This window comes from Vespa mandarinia, chromosome 4 (genome assembly GCF_050613455.1).
Source record: "Vespa mandarinia isolate Hongniang chromosome 4, ASM5061345v1, whole genome shotgun sequence".
NCBI lineage: Eukaryota > Metazoa > Arthropoda > Insecta > Hymenoptera > Vespidae > Vespa > Vespa mandarinia.
The window spans coordinates 10,057,367-10,076,977 of NC_140813.1; the positions used below are offsets into that span (position 1 = coordinate 10,057,367).

The window sequence follows — 19,611 nt, forward strand, 5'->3', positions numbered from 1 at the left end:
AAACGTTGCTGAATAATATAATTTCCGCGATATCTCGATACTCTTCGCTGTTGAAATAAACAAAATGGAGGTACCGGCTGAAGAAGATGATGGAAAATTCTTCGAGAAAAGCACAGAATAAGATATTGGTTAGTAAAAAGTTGCTTTTATCATTGGTTATAGATCAAGTAAAGAGAAACAGGATTTCGAGCTGAAAGTCATGATAATCAAAGCACTATCTAGTAGTAAATTTCGGAAGTTTTTCAAATTTAAGTGGCACCAAATTGGAGTTGATTAACTGACTGTAAAATTATCAACATATTTTATTAAAATCTGATTGGTTACGATACTTCAGTTCACAAATATATTCTTTCATTGGTGATGGATTTTAAGTCGATGTGGTAAAAATCACTAGCGCAAAGCGAAAACGACATCTAGCTCAAAGACTTTATTTTTGGTTTTTTTTTCCCGTTACTCATCTTTTGTTTCGTTCTTCTTCTATTTATATCTTTTTCAGACTAGCTCATCTAAGATTTGTATAATATTCCTTATTATATTATACTTATATATTTAATAAATTATATTTTCATTAAAACATCTTATGTAATTTACTAACAGTTACAACTGTATCGATTTGCTTACCAATCAGTTTCGATCATGGAAAACCTAAAATATGTAGTTACATTCGAACGAAGCTTTTAACTGTTTGTCCATGCGAGATGGTGGTGACGAAGATAAAGCATTTTGTAAATTCTATAGAACATCTAATCATAGTATCCCATTAATGTTGTGACGTGTTATATTTTTTTAACTAAATCTTAAAGAATTGATTGTACAGATTAATAGAGAACAGCGGACACCTTAGGTAATTCGATGCTGAATATATTATATGTTGAAGTCGTGCGACTATTGCTGAATCTTATAAGATGACGAGGTTAGGTACATACCTCTTCGTTTATTTTCCCTTTGGTTAATAGGACATAAGAGTCGTAAAGTTTAAAACATGCCGCTCATGATAAATTGGAAGCTTTTTTATAATATCTATAATTAATCATGGAGTTTTTCGTTTTATAATATAATTGAATAAATATAGGGGTATTCTAGAGATAATTTTTCAACACTCACCACGGCATATCTACAACCTTGAGTTTCTATTGACATTTTAATTACACGTCGATTTATAATCTTGCTTAAGTCATCGACGTATTTTTTTGCTGATGAAAAATCAAGATAATCGGTTTATATTTGTATTTAAATAATTTTGATATATTTAAGATTGTATAATGGTATTTTATATAGTTATTTTAGCATAAATGACTAATAGATATCAGCATTAATCGTTTTTGAATATATGCAGCAACTGTTGTGTAGTCAACAATTTTTTCATAAATTGAAGCTAGAGTATAATAGAAGTTAAATTTATACTTTAGAAAAGTAAAATGATGCAAGATGAGGATCTCGGTGGTCCAGCCAGACGGAATGTTTTTGTCCAAACAATATCAAGAATATCACAGGTTAGTAATATTTTTTTTATTAGTAATTATTTTGTATAAGATATATAGTTTCATATGAAGATAAGGCATTACATAATTATCAAAATTTTTTGTGTAATATTTTATATATTAATATCTTATAAAATAAATCAAAATAAAACATGTTACTTTATAGGTTCATCAACGATGTTTAGATTTGTGGACTCCACATGTAACATCAAGATGGATATTTGCTTTTTTGCTATTAACTGTTTTTGTTCTACGCATATTCCTTTCTCAGGTAAATACATATTTTGTAACACATAATAATGAGATGAGTTTATAATATTTATGTGTTCTTTTAGGGATGGTATATTGTAACATATGCATTAGGAATTTATCATTTGAATTTATTCATAGCATTCCTTACACCGAAGATCGATCCTGCAATGGATTTGGATGGTATATTCTTTAATCGATTTATTCTAATAATATTGTATTTAATGTTATCCTAGATATAACTTTTTTTAATAACATTTCTACAGATATTGATGGACCAGAGTTACCTACAAGAGCCAATGAAGAATTTAGGCCATTTATAAGAAGATTGCCTGAATTTAAATTTTGGTACTCTGTGACAAAATCTACAGTTATTGCTATGATATGTACTTTCTTTGATTTCTTTAATATACCAGTATTTTGGCCGATATTAGTTATGTATTTCATAACATTGCTCTGTATTACAATGAAACGTCAAATTAAGGTAAGATTTTATGATCTTTATTTTTATAAATCTATAGAAAAATAAGATAAGAAAAAAATTGAAATAGTTTCCTATTTAGTTGTAATTAATGGAAACTAGTATAAAAATAAACTTAGTTCATGAATATAAATTATTTTCAGCATATGATCAAGTACAGATATTTGCCTTTTACTCATGGAAAACCAAAGTATCAAAATCATGAGAATACTTCAAGGTTAATACCACCAAACTGAATAGATAAAAAAGTGCTTGTTCAAGCAAGCATATAAGTGTAGATTTCAACTTTCCAAATATCGGATGGAAAAAGAAGTGAAATTCGACTATGGAACATTTTTTTTCTATGACGCTACGTATGAATAAGTTCGTTTCTTTCTACAAGGAAAGAATTATTCTGCACAAGCGTTATTCCAAAATATCATGTTATACGATATATAAATTGAATCACATCATAATATATGTGTATCATAAAACTTGTACAAAGTATTGTTAGGTCTTACATAAATGTGGACACAGTAACAATATGAACAATATACAACTATTAATGTAATATTAAATTATCACTGAATGTAAAAATTAATTCATATTCATAGAATTTGCAATATAGTCTCAGATCCGTTTCTTAATTTTATAATATTTTTTTTATCCTTTTTTGTACATATATGAATACATTGCGCATCAAATGTATCTTTCCTTATTCAAATCCAGGTAAATCATTTTTATTTTATATATATATATATATATTTCACACAGTAACTTTTATTTATTATTAGACTTCTACATGCGGGATCAGCAATGTTGTCGAATAAAATAATGGATCGTATATGCAATCGCTTCATATATTGCGCTGACGTAAGGATTATTTGTACATATAAGATTGAAAAGTTCTTTTAATAATGGTCACATTAATAGACTAATGAATGAGAAATTAAAAATTCAATTTTACATTCGGTAAAATTTCAATTTTATCATAATTTTTTAATGTAATCACGAAAATATATATAGTACTATTGATATTAAGCTATCTAAAATTGACAAAAATAATGAAAAGAAGAAATATTGTTAAGATTAAGTTCACATATGACTTTTAATAAGCTTGCACGAAATTATTAAATTAAATTATTCCATTAAAGATTGCCATACAAAAAGTGAAATTTTCGTTATTATAAAAACATTTTGTTATTTATTTTTTTTTTCTAAATTACGATCTTTGATCCTTATTTATGATTTTATAAATATTTTAATTTGAGTTTGTTCAAAAAAAATATCTCGTGTTTTCATCAGCATCCTAAAACAAATATACAAGGACAAGTCTATAGATAAAAGTTTTCATAAGTTTTTTAATTGCTATATAGACTACAGGATTTTTAGGGAATACGTAAACATCGAGTGGAGAAAGGGTGATTAAAGCAACGCAATAAGGGAGCCTTCTAAGCGAAAACTACAAATATAGGTCATGCATGATTTCTTCTTTTTTTGTTTTAGTTTATAATATTTGATACCATGATGCATAAGGGAGGGAGGTATAAAATTCCATCAAGTTCGATGATTAGATGATTTAAAATGTGTTTTAAATCAGTAAGGCTAACCATGATTCATATTTTCAGAATTTGTAATTATTGTTTTCACCTGAGGTTTAAGGGATTTCAAAAAAACGTGACGTCCAATAACAATGTTATTAAGTAGGTTGGTTTTTTCGGTCAAAACTAATATATAATAATTTAAAACAGTTTCAACACCTGCATTTATTACTCATTATTTTGATATTATGAATGTTTACGATTTAATAATTCTTTTTCAGATTTAATTTTTTGTGGAGTCATTCACTACCAAACGATTAAAAATGAGTTGCTCCAAAAATAAATGGAGACAATTTTATTATTAATCTATTACTGAAGTAGTTTTAATAAAAATGTATTTGTGTATGCTGCTTTTAGTTTTCGTTTAAAATAATAATAGAGATTAGTAGTGATTTTATTTTTGTAGAAAATCTCAACTAATAAAAAAGTTAAATAACGAAATAGAAGAGAAAAGTGATGATTTGATGATGATTATATTAGAAAATATAAATATAAGAATGGCAGGAAAGGCAACATTGAATCAGAAGAGGAGAGGATAGAAAAAATGGAATGAAATTGAAAAAATAAAATATTTAATAAGGAAGCAGAAAGACTAATACAGTTATAAAATGGAGGATGGCACAGATTTGAATGGAAACATGGACAGAGATAAAAGAGAAGAATATAAGTTCATAAGAAAGCAAAGTGTCAAAATAATAGTCCAACACCTTTTTCAATTTACATTAATGAGTTGTAAAAAAAATTATCTAGAGGAAGAATAGAGGAAATAGAAATAGGAAAGGATACATTATAGATTTTAACATATTCTAATGATTTAGTGCTATTGGCAAACGATAGAGAAAATATGAAGGATCTCCCAGTAGTCTGCTACTTTGTTGTGGAGCTTATTGTATCCTTCAATGATACATAAGGCTATGCTGAATGAGTACTATTGTATCGAACAGGCTTGAGGTGAGGAATCTAACTAAATGCAGACAGTTGGCTACTTAATAGAACTTGAGAACTATTTTTTAAAAGATAGTATAAATATGGAAAGTTAATTAATGTACAAAGACATTTTGTAAAATCTACAAACATGTATACTAATAAAATTTGTCAAAATAAAAATAGGCTATAATAGGGCAGCGTGTTGAATTACAAAAGGATTAAACATTTTATTTAATGGAATAACAATTAAAGTCAAAAAATTTCAATTTAATGGAAAAAGATGAGACAAATATTCAATAAGATACTTTTCATTTATCATTTTGACAGATATTCTACTATTTATGTTGATTTTAAGAATGTAAGAGTAAATACAAATTATGCAATTTTGTATTTACTTAGAATTGGATCACAATTTAAAAGTTTAAATACATGATCAGTTGAAAAATTATATTTTGAATCATGTTTACCCAAATATATTTATATTGTCTTTTGGGATACCGAATTCAAAAAAAAATTTCCGACCCGACACAAGCCCGTAATTTCGGATATCTGCACATTCCTAATAACTACTATTGAATATTAAGTGACAGAGCTATTTAAAAAAAAAAGAAAATTATGTGAAATACATATGGATGAACATACAAAATTATCTTTTCAAATTTTTAAAAATGTTATTTTTCTTATAAAAATTATATTTAAAAACAAGTAATTTTCAAAAGTAATTATTATGTAAATAAACGTCCGTTTTAAAAATTTCAGGATAATCTTGTGTAAAAAATCTTCATTTTTTGAATGAGCTTTTGGTTACCGAAATTGGACAAAAATTACAATTATTAGAATTCATGGCATAAACCCTGCTTTTGATCATTTTTCTTCAATTTATGAAAATGCAGTGGCGTTATTTCATCTTCCTATCAAATAGTTGACATTCTTTTTCCCATTACGCATCTACATAGCATGAAAATCAGTTGTTTTATAAGTATGCAAGTAATCGTTTCTTTGAAAGAAAGAAACATGAAAGAAAAAAGTCGACATGGTTATACATTGTCTGACGTCTCATTGTTAGTTCATTTCTTTACTTCACGTGCGCCAACAGAATGAGAGGCACACATCTATGCAAGCATACATATTGATACGATGGATTATGTAAGGGATAAAGTTACCTAGCGCGGTTTAGTTCATTTTGTTCCATAGCTGTCGCTGAAGTCACACACGTCTGAATATTGGGTAAACCCTTATTGCTATTTATTACTCCTGGTTTTATAATGATTTACGCCAATAATGAATTTATGTGTAATTTTTGACCAATTGTTTTGAATAAATTCTCATTTTAAAGATAAATATTTAAACGAAGAGATGACTTTTTTTAATTCTTGAAAAAAGTTTATTTTATTAAAAAAGAAAAGAAAAATGTTATTTCTTCGAGAATGTTTATGCATAGAAATAACAATTTTTCAGTAAATATTGAAGTTCTATCCTTTCATACAATTAAATTTAAATAATTTATATTGTCAATTATTTTACAATTATTTACACAATGTATAGTTAACTAAACAATATTGCATACAATATTAGTTTAAACATTACATAGCTCGGCATATATATTAAATATAAAACAATTCTAATTATCTTAAATAATTTATATTTTTGATTACTTTATATTTATTTATATAATATCTAATGTATATGAAATATAATAAACTAATATTTGAACAATAATCTATTTGTTTAAACATAACTTTTCATACACATTAAATATATATAAAATAATTTTAATTTAATATTTCAATACATTTAAATATCAAGCTTAAGATCATTGCCTATATATAATAGCAATAAAAATGAAGAATCAAATGACTTTATCACATTATTTTTCTTTTATATTTCGACGAGTTAATATCGAAATTCTCTCTTTCCATACGGTTATCATTAAATGATTTATAATTTCAATTATTTTATATTTATTTAAACAACGTATAAAGTATATGGATAATCAATTAATATTTATTGACACAATATCGATATAATATACATGCTATCGTGAAATAGAACCGGACGTGATAAGAACTCATTTCTTGTATTCGTAAGCGTTTCTTATTATCTCGCGGCAGAATGTCCATTGTACAATCAGCAAGAAGACTCATACGTAATATATTGCATTAAGTATGTCTTCAATAATTTCAACAATTTTTTATTATAATAATAATACTATCATTTTTATTTTTTTTTCTTTCAGAATATCATTGCAACCGCAATCTGGAAAGATCCGACTCGGGACGAGTTATTGGTTGCAATTAATTTGTAAAAGAGCATTGAGTGACCACAAATACTTTTTTTCTTCGGACATTTATTCGTGAGTGATTCCTTATTTTCTAATTTATAATATGTGCATTTATTTATTAGATCAAGATAAAGTTTTCTTATTTCATACGCATTTATAATTATTTGCATTTTAAATATTTTAATGCATTTTTTAAATATTTTTTTTGTGCGAAATTAATGAAATATTCGATTTGCTAATTGTTCTAATACATAAAAATATAGTAACGTGTGATATAAAAAACATGCATTGCATCGCATCATAATTCGTAGCAAACTAATTGTACATGGATACATCGATATCCATAGATAGTTTTTGGATTACAAGAGAAACTAAATATTATTGCATTATTTATTTCAATCTGATTTTATTTTCCAATATAAAAAGTTCAAAGGTTAATGTTAGTATGCTGTAGGTCATCGATTACAATTATTATTTGCTGGGACATTTGAGTAAATATGCTCGTGTATATGTGCACGGTCGATAGATTCTAATTATAAATCCGTTGATTGTCCTGAAGCTAGGATAGTTAACGTGAAACGAAATGAATTTTTCAATTGTCAGAAAAAAAATCATAACAGAAAACGAAATTGTTTCAAAGATAAAACTGAAAGTAACAATGAAAATATTTCAAAGGAAAAATTGAAAGAAATGAAAAAATATTTGACATAGAGAAAACTAAAAGAAATATGAAATATAAATTTTATCAAAATATAAAAATTAAATGATATATAATAAACAGAAGAATAAATGTGTAAAAATGTTCGTACGTCGTTTAAAATGTTTTATTATTATAATCTAGGATATTACAATTATGTGGCATTAGAAATGGAATCGATATTTTATATAGTCAATAATTGATCTTTCGGCAAAGAGATATTACTCGAACAAAAAGCAATAATTATTTTTTATGTAAAAAGATTAGATTTTTTCTTTTCAAGGATGTTAGGATTGCCGCTTTTCTTTTATATTTTAAAATCAAGGACGGTTCTAATTTTTTGCCATTAACTGTTATAATGTGCCAAATTTTGTTATTATACTTTTAGAATGATGAACATTTTTAATCAGAAGAGATTATTATACCGAAGATACACCCACAAACAGTGGCTTAAGAGTTGAACTATAGACTATTGAGTTATTTTTGAAGATTCCTCAGGATGTTCGAATCTTTCGAGAATGGCTCTTAGTCATATATATTTTATCATGTTATTACTCAAAATACTCTAACGATGATGGGTGTAGAGGTAGAATCGAAAAACTGAAATGATATAACATTCCGTCTTCGGTCGCATATTGCTTCGCGTACGCGAATATAATTATTTTATATTTTATGCATTTTTATTGTTAAAGTCGAGTCATAAATTATTAATTTCTTTTGTTTTCTAAAGTTCCATACTGTTCTCATACAATCAAATTCTATATTATAACTATGAGACGTAAATGTTTATTATTAAAATTAAATTTTATACATTTTTCACTCTTTTATATTTTTCTTTTTTATAGTTGAATTAAATTCATATTTTTATCTTTCATAGATAGTATGTTTCTTATTTCTATAAAAGTGAGTTCTAGTAAAGTCATAGTCACGAAACATATGATATGGCAATTATGGAAACTATTGAAACTGCACTGAATACAAAGCTGAAATAAACACAATAGGATGCATGCGAACTTCTCCCTTTGCCATATGGAAGAAAAATATATTTGTTTAGATTAAGATTGAAAATTTTTTATTTTCTTGTCTTTTTTAAAGTTAAGTTGAGTTAAATTAAATTAAATTCAAAATTTTATCTTTCATAAAAAGATAAAAAAAAAAAGAAATATACTTACATATTTCTTTTTTTTCTATAAAGTTAAGTTATATTACAGTTATTAAATTATGATTTTTTAAAATCACAAAACGAATAGTAATTGTGATAAACACTGAAATTTCACTGGCTAAAGATGCACATGAAGATGTAATAAGCATACTTAAATATATGCTATATTTTTCACTTATGCCGCGTTATGGGAAGCGATTAAGGATAAAGAATTTTTCATTTTGGATATAACTAATTCAATATATATTTAATTTATATTAATATAATAATATATATTTTTATTTTTATAAAATCAAGTATTATATAAATTATTTTAAAGTAACTTCATTCAACGATACGTTGTGTCTGGCAATTTAATTAATACTAAATTAATTCTTAATAATATTAATATTTAAAAAATAAGAAATAAGAACTAAATATTTCAATATTAGTTTAAAATCCATGAAAAAAGGCTTAATTCAAAAATTTCTGGAGTTAAAAATATCTATTCAATTCACAAGTTAAAATTGCATTTTGTTAAATGTTTAAAGACGACGTTGCATGAAATGAACCTCTGAAGAAAAAAATGGAGTTACGAGAAGCTTTCAAAAATTTTGAATGATTATAAGCTTAGCGAAATCAATAAATCATAAACCATCAAATCCACAATATACCGATAAAAGAATACAAGTTTTAAATCGATGCTAAAAAAAAAATATAACATCAAGATATACCATACGGAGAACGGATAAAAGCTAATGTTAGTTTGAAAGATTTAAAATGTTTACAGATATGAATCTACATACTTTTAATACAATTAAATTTTAAGTCATAATTTATATTTACGTCTATTTTATGAAATCAATCACAAAGTTTATAGTTTCCAGAAAATAAATTCTATTCTTACAGTCGTGAGTACAGTCAATACTTCTTATCACTAAATAATTTGTAATTAAACTTACCGAGATCGTTATTTTCACGTAACGTCAAGTATAATTGTGCTCCAGTGATCTTGTAATACTATAATAAAAGATCTGATAAAACAGATGCTTATGAATAAAATATACACTTTGGTAAAATTTTGAAAGGTCAGGTACAGATTTTTAAGCTCCTCGTTATACAATTTTCAATAAATTTTCTTTTTTCTTTTCGGATTAGGAATACTTTGTTCATAAAATAGTTAATAATTATATAATATTCTGTAATACAATTACATATTTATGACGTAATTTTATCTATGGTAGCATTTGCAGGTGTATTTGGTAGATTTACTCTCCGCGTATTACCTTAATATTTGCCAGAGTTATTGCCGCGTATATCCTTAAAATAATATTCAGTCAAGTTATTGATAATAAATGTTTAATTTACTTTTGAAAGGTGAGAATTAAAAAATCAAGAATGAATATCCCATTCGTATAACCTAATGTTACATATTCTTATACTATTTTATATGCAACATTTCATTTAAACAATTGAATATAATACTATACAGAGATGATTTTAGTCGTATTATGCTAATATAAGTCAGGGAGTGTGCATAGAATATTATTATATATATGTGAACATGCATATATCCAAGGAATATAAATATATGATATGGATTTATATAACTAAGAATTAATTTCTATATATATCCCTATATCCATAGTCTATACATATTCATATAAATTCTTTAATCTCATTTTTCAAGTTTTCATGTTTTTAAATATTAAAAAAAAAAAAAAAGATTTATTATTGCTAAGTAACGATAAAAGTGAAAAAATAAAGGACCCTTATAATCTTATTAAAAATAATAATATAATATTTATTACCTCATATAGCAGTGTTGAATCAATTTAATTTTTACTAATATCTACTATATATCATAATTTAGCTGATAGAAAAATTGGAGATATCTTTTAAGCGAAAAAAGATGAGTTAAAAATTTAGAAGCAATCGAGAACATATACAATGTGTATGTGTCTATATATATACACATACACATATATCATTATTTTAACGTCATAATTAATAATATGACGACACTTATGAAAAGATATTTCTACGATGAGTCTCTTCGCGCTTAATGATCTTACCAGTTTCTCTTCATATTGACATTCGCTTCGTGTAAAACTTTATTCATTTGAGTCTTCTGAAATGGCTTTCTTAGATTTGTCCAGAAACGTTGTTGTTGAATTCGGACCTATCACCGTTGTGGTCGTCGTTTCACTTACCGTAGATTCCCTTTTACGATATGGATTTGAAGGTTGGCCGTATAGCCTGAAGATTATTGAGAAAACGTTATCGTTTTGCTATCAAGAATATTTCGACGAGGGGGTCATTCTCTCGTCGTAGCACAATTTAAAATTTTTAACGCAATAATATACGCCTTATTGATATACGTTATTATATTTTCTTCGCGAAAAAATTTTTTTCTACAGGTTTTCTTTTTCCTTTCTATTTTTTTTTTTTTTAGATATACCTTTATTATGTCTCGATAAGATTTATCGTTGAAGAAACGCAGCTTCTCTCGATTTTCTATCTCAGCCGTCTTATAAAATAAAATTAAAAGAGGAGAGGCGTTCACGTTCGTCATTTCTGCGTTCTTTCAACGTCTTGAAGCACCGCAAAGCGATTTTAAGACGTGCGCGTCTTCGGCGCGGACTTCAAGTACCTTATGCTTTCTGTTCTTGAGCGCGGAGACCAATTCTTGTAATACCTTCGACTATTGCCAAGATCTCGCGATGTCGTCCATCTTGCAAAGTGATGTCTCAGCGTATTCTGGACCTCGGTATTGAGAAAGCAATAGAATAGCGTCACCAGCAATCCCTGTCATAAAAAGAAAGATTTTATATTTCCTTTTTTTCATTCGATTCTTCTTAGAACTATTATTTTTTAAGGGATTTCATAAAAAAGAAAAAAAAAAACCGCGACACTCAAAACGTGCATTAACTTTCCAAACGGTCAAAACTCTTAGAGAACGATCCTATTCTTCTAAAAGCTTTTCTCCAAAGTTTCTTTTCGTTCTAATGACGAGTGTAACAAAAGCTTACCGTTAGAGAACCTTTATGTCGTAATATTACCTGAGAAGAGAGTAACACAGCACGGGTGTAAGAAAATGCATTAGCTGCTTGACCCTCCGTTGGCCCTGCGAGAACCAGAACGTATGTTACTCCAAGAAGCGGTATCAGCACCAATAATGCTTTGCTAGCTTTCCTATACTGTTGCGTTTCTGCATTGTTTGCAGACCATAATTTAGTGATCAGTACCTATTAGAAATGATGATAAACCAATTGAGTTAACGTTCATTCGTACGAGAAAGATTACGTTCTACATATTTAAAATCTAAGTACTCACCCACATGATCAAGAATAAGAAAATCACATTCACGGCAAGAACTATAATGACAGATGCTTGATAAATCCAATCGTAAGGATGTGATGTCATCCATGGACAATGCTTCCAAAGTGCAATATTCTGTAAAATATGATCGATATCATCGATCTTTAATATTGAACATTTTGATTTATTTAATTTGTCATCTTTATACCTGATTTCCTTGAGTGACAAAAGATTTGGCGAGGCCCCAAATGGCTATGATGAGAATTGGAAAACCTTCAAATCAGATTTACAAATTATATGAGAAAAAATAAAATAGCAGAATAGTTCGAAAATTTTATATGAAATTTGTCAATGAAAAAATATAAAATAACTTACCCCAACCTATTACAAGACACATTCTTAGTTGAATATTATCTCCCGTAAAAGTCCTTACAACTAACAAATAGAGATACAATCCTGAAATAAGAGATAATAATAACTAAGGAAATTTCTTTAATACTTTGTTCAAATTTATATATAACACTAATACATCTTCAACGAAGGCATTTTTCGCGTATTCATTTATGTTTAATATAATATAATACTGACCTTCGACAAACATCCAGAAGAAATTGGTCAATTGAAAATAATGGAGAACAGAGAAAAATATGACGCAAGTTGGTATGTCTGTTTGCATGGAGACCTAGTAAGAAAAGAAATTGGTCAATGATATTGATTTGCAAATTAATTTAATGAGACGTCTTTTTTAATTTATTCATTATATAAAATGTTCATACGTTAGAAAATACTTCGATTGCCACTTAATCTGAAACTTTAAATCTATGAATCGTGAAAAGGATTATGGATACATTACTGAAGCTTACTTGATCGAAATCGTGCCGATGAAAAAGCACGTGCTAGAAATAATTCATTCGTTTTACGGTAAAATATGTGATAATTTTTCAATATACAGGTATCCAGGAAGCCGCTTATCGTGATATTTAATGGCCGATACTGTTATTACTTTGTATTATTCCGAGATTACGAAAGATAAATCATGATGATTCTATTATCGTAAAAAATGTTGATAAATAAGAAATTTACGTGGCAATTATTAACTATACCTGCATTGCAGTAGTTAGTATCCACATAAGATCGGCCAGAATGTACGTGAACATTAAATTTATATGTATATTGTTTCTTAGACATCTCAGTTCCCTATAACAAAAAGAGAGAAAACAAATTATTCGATAATAAAACATCTTATATTACCAAATATTTCAATAATAATATATTCGATAATAAAACATCTGATATTTCCATATATGTACATTCAAAAAATAATCAAACACGGAAATTCCATCTCTGAATTCACAAAGAGAAATGTACCTCAATGAAACCACTCATGATGGTGGCATAAAATATCAAGTATTATGTAACAAATGTTTCTTTTTATTGTAATATCATAATAAAAGAAAAAAAGAATGTTTAGAATGTTGTCAGGTGACTTTTCTTAGTTTTTTACAAACATTCTTTACCTTAACAAAATATGTCGTACTTACTTAAAATATAAAAATATGGAGACAGCTATTGCTAGAGTACAAAGAGACAAGCTATAGCCAATGAAATATATTTTTGTTGTAATTTCTACATCAGCTTCAATGGTTAACGGTCGAACATCATGGCACGAAGAATAGTTCGAATAACTATCCCATGTACCATTTGGCCAACACCATCGACTTGCATTTTCTGTGAAGAAAAAAATTACCACTTTAAATACTCCGTTCGGTTTATTAATTCTATATTTAATTAATAAACCGAAGTATATTAATTATGCTCAGCTTTATCTTTAAGATTTATATATCTAAAGCTTATAATTTCGCATACGTAATATAGCTTGAAAATGCTAATGACCTCGTTTTCAGAAATAGGTTATTATGAGAGATGGGTACTTTATCGCACAATTTTACCTATCTTGTGTTTCTTTCTTTCTTTCTCTTTTTCTCTCTGTCTCTCTCCTTTTCTTTCTCTGTTTCTCTATGTTTAAGCATCATACTGACCGATTATCATTATATCATTAGATTCATAGTCTTTTGCTTGAAAAAACATTTGTGCCATCAGGAATTCTTTTTGCTAGATCAATGTCGTTTCAACGTAGTCAAATCAAATCTATACTTGTATCATTCGAACGAAGCGCAAAGGAAGTATATAATTCGACCACTTTGTAGAGATCTATATTATACATTCGTACAGCTCATTGAAAAAATAAAACGATGATTGGAAAATGCAAAAGTGTATTTGAATAAGACCCATCCAGACGTATTTAAACATTCTTTTCTATATTTTTTTTTTTCAAACTTCATTCGAGTTAAGTTCCTCTACTCATAAAAATATTTTCAGAAAAATATAAGAGGAAGCGGATTCTCTATTTTAACCTCTTATGCAAGGATACGTATTGGAAATTTCAAATCCACATTCGTTCGAAAGAATTGAGTTATTCAATGTGACCTCCTTTTTTTCGTATTCTTGTATATCGATCGAAAAACAGAAATATCGGGAAACGGCAATTTTTATTAACCTTTGTCGGGATAGTTATTATAGATCGTATTGCATTATTCACGAAGCAATAGAGAAAGACATTCGAAGTCTTTTTGAATCCTTTCTAAAATAGTCACAAGAACACCGGGTGAACTTTCGACGTTTGGCCTATAAAATAAAACTCATTTGACACCAATGCCATTTTTTTTCTTTTTTTTTTTTTTGATGTGCTAATCGATAACGCAGAAGAAAAAGAAAGAGAATTTATAACGCAATAGATTTATGCTCTTGTGAGAGCATAGTTAAGTTTTGTAAGACGAGATGAGAAAGATAAGACGTAAGGAGATATATCCAATTGTCAAGTCGGAAGTTCATTATTATCGTTCGAAATAAAAGTAATAATTAGAAGATAATAATAATAATAATAATAATAATAATAATAATAATAATAATATAATTATTATTCTTATATTATTATTATCAACTCAAGAAAGACTCTTTATATGGGTTACTTGTTGCATTTTCGATCATTCTTCAAATATATTGATAAACGTTAAACACGAGTCTTGAATAAAAATGAATGATAGAACATAATTATGTTGATGGATTCATTAAAATAATAATACGATCCAATGTAATACGATGGATCATCGATTGTTTTTACATTCATTTAATGATTTTTCTTTTTAATAAATAAAAGTAATGTTATCGTAGGTATATTTAAAATGTACAGATAATATTTACGTATTTCGATTAAATATCTATTTTCTTTATTCAGGATAAAACGCATAGAAAGTGCAGATTTTATCGCAATGAAATATGCCCCAAGTCGGTGTAAAGCGTAGATACGGAGTATACGGCTGTTGTTTGCAATGCGGTAAACAAGGCAGTCGCGTGTATAATGAAATATTGCAGTATAGAAACAAAGACCGAGCTTCTCTACCTTCATCTATCACCGTCTCAATGCATTTTACGAAAATAAGCATGCTAAATTTTTTTTTCCTTTCTCTTGCAATGACACGCTTAACTTCCATTTCATAAATAAACTCTCGTTAGTCTACCTTTTTAATAAATATTTTCATATTAATAACGAAAATGTCGTTAATTAAAGAGAAAAAAATGGACAATTTTTTTTTCACGACATTATTATGATACAATCTATCTCAAGTAGTTTTTCGTTGCTAATTATTTACAGAGAACTACGAAAATAATTATAAAATTCTCCAAAATGTAATTAATCCATTTGTTCTTTAATTTATTATTAATAAGATTATTATTAATTAGCTATGTTTATTTAATCACTATTTTATCGCATTTCAAGTAAATATGATTTCATACTTTATTAATAATTGTAATTTTAAGTGTTATTTATGTCTAAGAAATTTTTAATACCCCTTAAGGTAGGCAATATATTTATTCATAAGCATATCGTACTTTACTTACCATGAAAACTTAAAAACTTTCTTACCGACGTATGGTATTTACTATTATGATTACCAATAAAGTATAGGGGGATGTTTCTTTCCATGCAATGAAATATTTCGTATTTAATGCAAATTTTTATTCATCGAATTATTATATAGATACACACATATATACACACACGCATACATATTTAAATTTATCCAACAATATATTAAAATATCAAACGTATCGAAGCCTCTATATTTTTTTTTTTTAAATATTCTTCCGTGTATCGTTACAAATACATTTATTTAACGAGTAAAGAGAAAAGCCACGATCTCTCGGTGTAGTCATCACCTTTGGTAGTTCCTATGGGAAATCTTTCAGTACCAAAGGGGAATGGTTTATTTCTTAACTAATAACATACGATAATGTAAATTCAAAATTCCAATGGACGCAAAAATCGATTATTTTTAAATTACCATTCACTATTAGCCTATAAAAAATTGTCGATTTGAAAAGATCCATTCATCTACGAATTCATTTTGGGTAAATAAAATTGAAGTGTTTTAGAAAAAAAGGAATTGCATGCCATTGAAAATAGATTTTTGCAATCCAATTCGATCATTCGGAGTGCCATAAAAATTGTCGATAATCTTATATATAATACCGAAAGCCATCCCTTAGGGTAGACAATGTATTACGATAGATAAATTACCTCCTGTTGAATATAGTTGGGAAATTAATTTAGTACGAAAAACTTTTCTTTCTTTACTTTTCTCATAAGTTTTTCCTTTTCAGTGGTCCATTTTGTCTACATGAGGAGTTAAAACATTTGCAGCGATTCGTGTAAATGGCAGCTGCGATTCGCGTCTGTGTGTCTGCTGTCGTAGCTTTCATGTTATCTGATTATATACGTCAGAGCATGAGCATGAACTTGTGAACATGTAAATCAGTTCTTCAAACATAGCCGTAGAAATGTCTCTTATATATAAATGCGATTAACCGATTCAGTTGATTAAATATCTCTTTTCCATTTCCAATTTAGTTGTCGACGTAAAAGATAACGATTATAAATTGCGAGATATTGATTGCATTCTCTGTCAACGCATCGCTCAACCGTTCAAAATCGTGGATTATATTCGAGAAACGTGAAAGCTTGTTATCGCGTGTAAATGATGAACGTTCGGTACTTATTTCGCCTTTATTTTCCATGAAAAGGCGTTTACCTCTTTCATCGAACACATTTATCGTTGAAAATCGATCGAACTTTCTCGAACAACGTGTGAAAAGAAAAGAGCAACAAGGGTGAGGCATGTATGTACGTGTTGTGCTTGGGCGTTCGCCTAGCTGTAATGAAGATGCACACTTAATTGCTGTTAATTGTACACAGTCGTTGGTTTAGTGTTGTAGCGTTAATTGGATCGGCAGCTTCTGAACGGACTCCTGTGTGTTATGTTTCTGTGGTTTATGAAGGCAATGCCTCGACCAAATACGCGGAGCGTACCACATTAATTTCAACTCGATGTACATATATAACGCACGTATATATATATAGATAATGCTTCGAGAGAAACATGCAGATGCCTCGAGGATAACCACGAATACGTTATCGTTGAACGAAATCCACTTCTGTTGTTAATTACTTTGAAAATCTTTCCCTTTCTAATTTTGTAATGCGTTCAGGGAAGGATTTATTATTAGTGTCTCTCCATAAACATTTCACTAAAGCATAGTGAATCGAATATTTTCTACCAGAGCTTTTAAATATTTTCATAGGAACTTTAGATCGTACCCGTCTAAAGTGCATCCACGTTTCTATCGTATCACGTTCCCAAACGTTTACAGGCAAGGTCGTAAATTCAATTACAAGTCTCTTGCAACAAAATAATCTCGTTTTCTCTCTTCAAGCTGTTGCAGTAATCAAGGTCCATCAGTCATTAGTTTCGTCGTAGGAAGTTTTATCGTTGCTGCGTTAACTAGGGACAGCGATATTGTTTTTTCAATAATGAACGTTTCTTTTCCATTCCAACATGTAATTCGTATTGTAAGGTACAATATTTATGGAAATGAAAGGAATGGAAGATAAAGTTACGTAAATCAGAGATATTTTAATAACGATACGAATTTGGCTAGATTGCACGTACTAGAAATAAATTTAATCTCGCGATTGTTATTGATTTATTTTGAAGCTGTTGTTTGTTGAATCCCAATACATTTTCATGTGTATACATGAAACAATGTATACAATTGATATTTGTAAAATATCAAATATTAGTGATTTTGCATTAAGTTCGTAAACTTTCATATATGCATATAAATGGTTGTACGAATAATTTAACATGATCACAAGATTAAATATTTTAAGATTTTAATCTTTTACAATGAAAATACATCGAAGTAGTTTCCAAACGTACTCTTAAGAAATATGTTTTATTTATTCACTTTTCGATCCTTTTCGACTTTATCATAAAGATCAACAAGATAAAGGTAAGTTGCGCAGTTTCAAAGGAACATGGGTATTGTCGAGATACAAATACCTAAGCTTTTGATGAAACTTCATTCAATTATTACGTTCTAAAGTGCTTCCAAATGTGGCATGTTATTAATATTTAATTAAAATTTAAACTGAAAGAGTTCAAAGATGCATAATTAATCGATGCCAGATAAAAATAACATTTTTTATTTTGAAAGATTCTACTTTTGAGAAAATCGAAAAGTATAAATTTAATAATTGTAAATATTCACAATTAGTTCATTTTTATTTGGATCATCAAGATTTCTTAATAAATTATTTTTCTGTTTTTTTTCTTTTTCTTATTTAAATGAAAAAAAGATATTTTTTATTTTATTTCCATTATAAAGTTTGTTAATTAAATTCATTAATTATTATATTTTTCTTTCACGTACATGCAACATGTAAGTAAGTTGAGTATAATAAATCGAATATCGTGTCACGAGCGGTCTCATAAATAATGGTCTCACCAAGAAGAACGTTATTTCACTATTATGAGAAGAGGAACACGTTCCCATTCCAGAACGTACCAGAATAATGATTGCAAATAGGTTAAATAAGCTATGATATCTTCTCCATGATATGGTAAACGAAAATGGCATTGTTAATCCATCATCATTAAGATTCTAAATGTTTATCGATATTTCTTGATATACAGATAGATTATCTTCTTATCATTGATCGCAAATGTAATGCATTACAAAGAATGAAATGGTTTTTTCTTTCTTCCATCGGAAATAGCATTTCATTGGGATAACGGTTATTATATGTTCTATCATAACAATCGAAGAGACAATATACATTGGAAGTTTTACCTTTAATCCGGCGAAATTTCAAGATACTTGAATATTATCGATAATATCTGGATGACACAACTATATAATGTATATCGTTTCAATATACAAACAGAAATATAGAGAGATGGAGAGAGAGAGAGAGAGAGAGAGAAAGAGAGAGAGATAGAAAGAGAGAGAAAGAGAGAGAGAGAGAGAGAAAGAGAGAGATGAGGCGAGTTGA

The 19,611-nt window shown here is 27.9% G+C and overlaps 2 protein-coding genes across 10 annotated transcripts in view; one reads left to right on the plus strand and one right to left on the minus strand.

Moving 5' to 3' along the window:
* Positions 1-2: 2 nt before the first annotated feature.
* LOC118442961 (protein RER1) lies at positions 3-2,848 on the plus strand. 4 transcript variants are annotated; one of them, XM_085656741.1, is made up of 6 exons: positions 3-128; positions 1,410-1,493; positions 1,648-1,752; positions 1,817-1,913; positions 1,997-2,214; positions 2,355-2,848. In XM_085656741.1, exons 1-6 carry the CDS (start codon positions 87-89, stop codon positions 2,445-2,447), a joined length of 639 nt encoding a protein of 212 aa, XP_085512867.1. In that variant the 5' UTR covers positions 3-86; the 3' UTR covers positions 2,448-2,848. The 4 variants fall into 4 exon arrangements, with proteins under 4 accessions (XP_085512867.1, XP_035725158.1, XP_035725157.1 ...); XM_035869265.2 differs by lacking the exon at positions 3-128 and adding an exon at positions 675-918 and having other exon boundaries at positions 2,355-2,847; XM_035869264.2 differs by lacking the exon at positions 3-128 and adding an exon at positions 675-913 and having other exon boundaries at positions 2,355-2,847.
* Positions 2,849-10,607: 7,759 nt separating this feature from the next.
* Positions 10,608-19,611, minus strand: part of Dh44-R1 (Diuretic hormone 44 receptor 1) — a 28,355-nt gene continuing 19,351 nt past the window's right edge. For 4 of the 6 annotated variants that reach the window (XM_035869254.2, XM_035869258.2, XM_085656654.1 and 1 more), the window contains 9 exons: positions 13,700-13,886; positions 13,262-13,355; positions 12,747-12,840; positions 12,534-12,614; positions 12,367-12,431; positions 12,174-12,293; positions 11,900-12,085; positions 11,491-11,645; positions 10,608-11,096 (listed from right to left, as the gene is read on the minus strand). In XM_035869254.2, the coding sequence (XP_035725147.2) occupies positions 10,952-11,096; positions 11,491-11,645; positions 11,900-12,085; positions 12,174-12,293; positions 12,367-12,431; positions 12,534-12,614; positions 12,747-12,840; positions 13,262-13,355; positions 13,700-13,886 (1,127 nt within the window). In that variant the 3' untranslated portion in view covers positions 10,608-10,951. Of the gene's footprint in view, positions 11,097-11,298; positions 11,646-11,899; positions 12,086-12,173; positions 12,294-12,366; positions 12,432-12,533; positions 12,615-12,746; positions 12,841-13,261; positions 13,356-13,699; positions 13,887-19,611 lie in introns of all 6 variants that reach the window. The other 2 variants (XM_035869261.2, XR_004838529.2) reach the window with 2 other exon arrangements.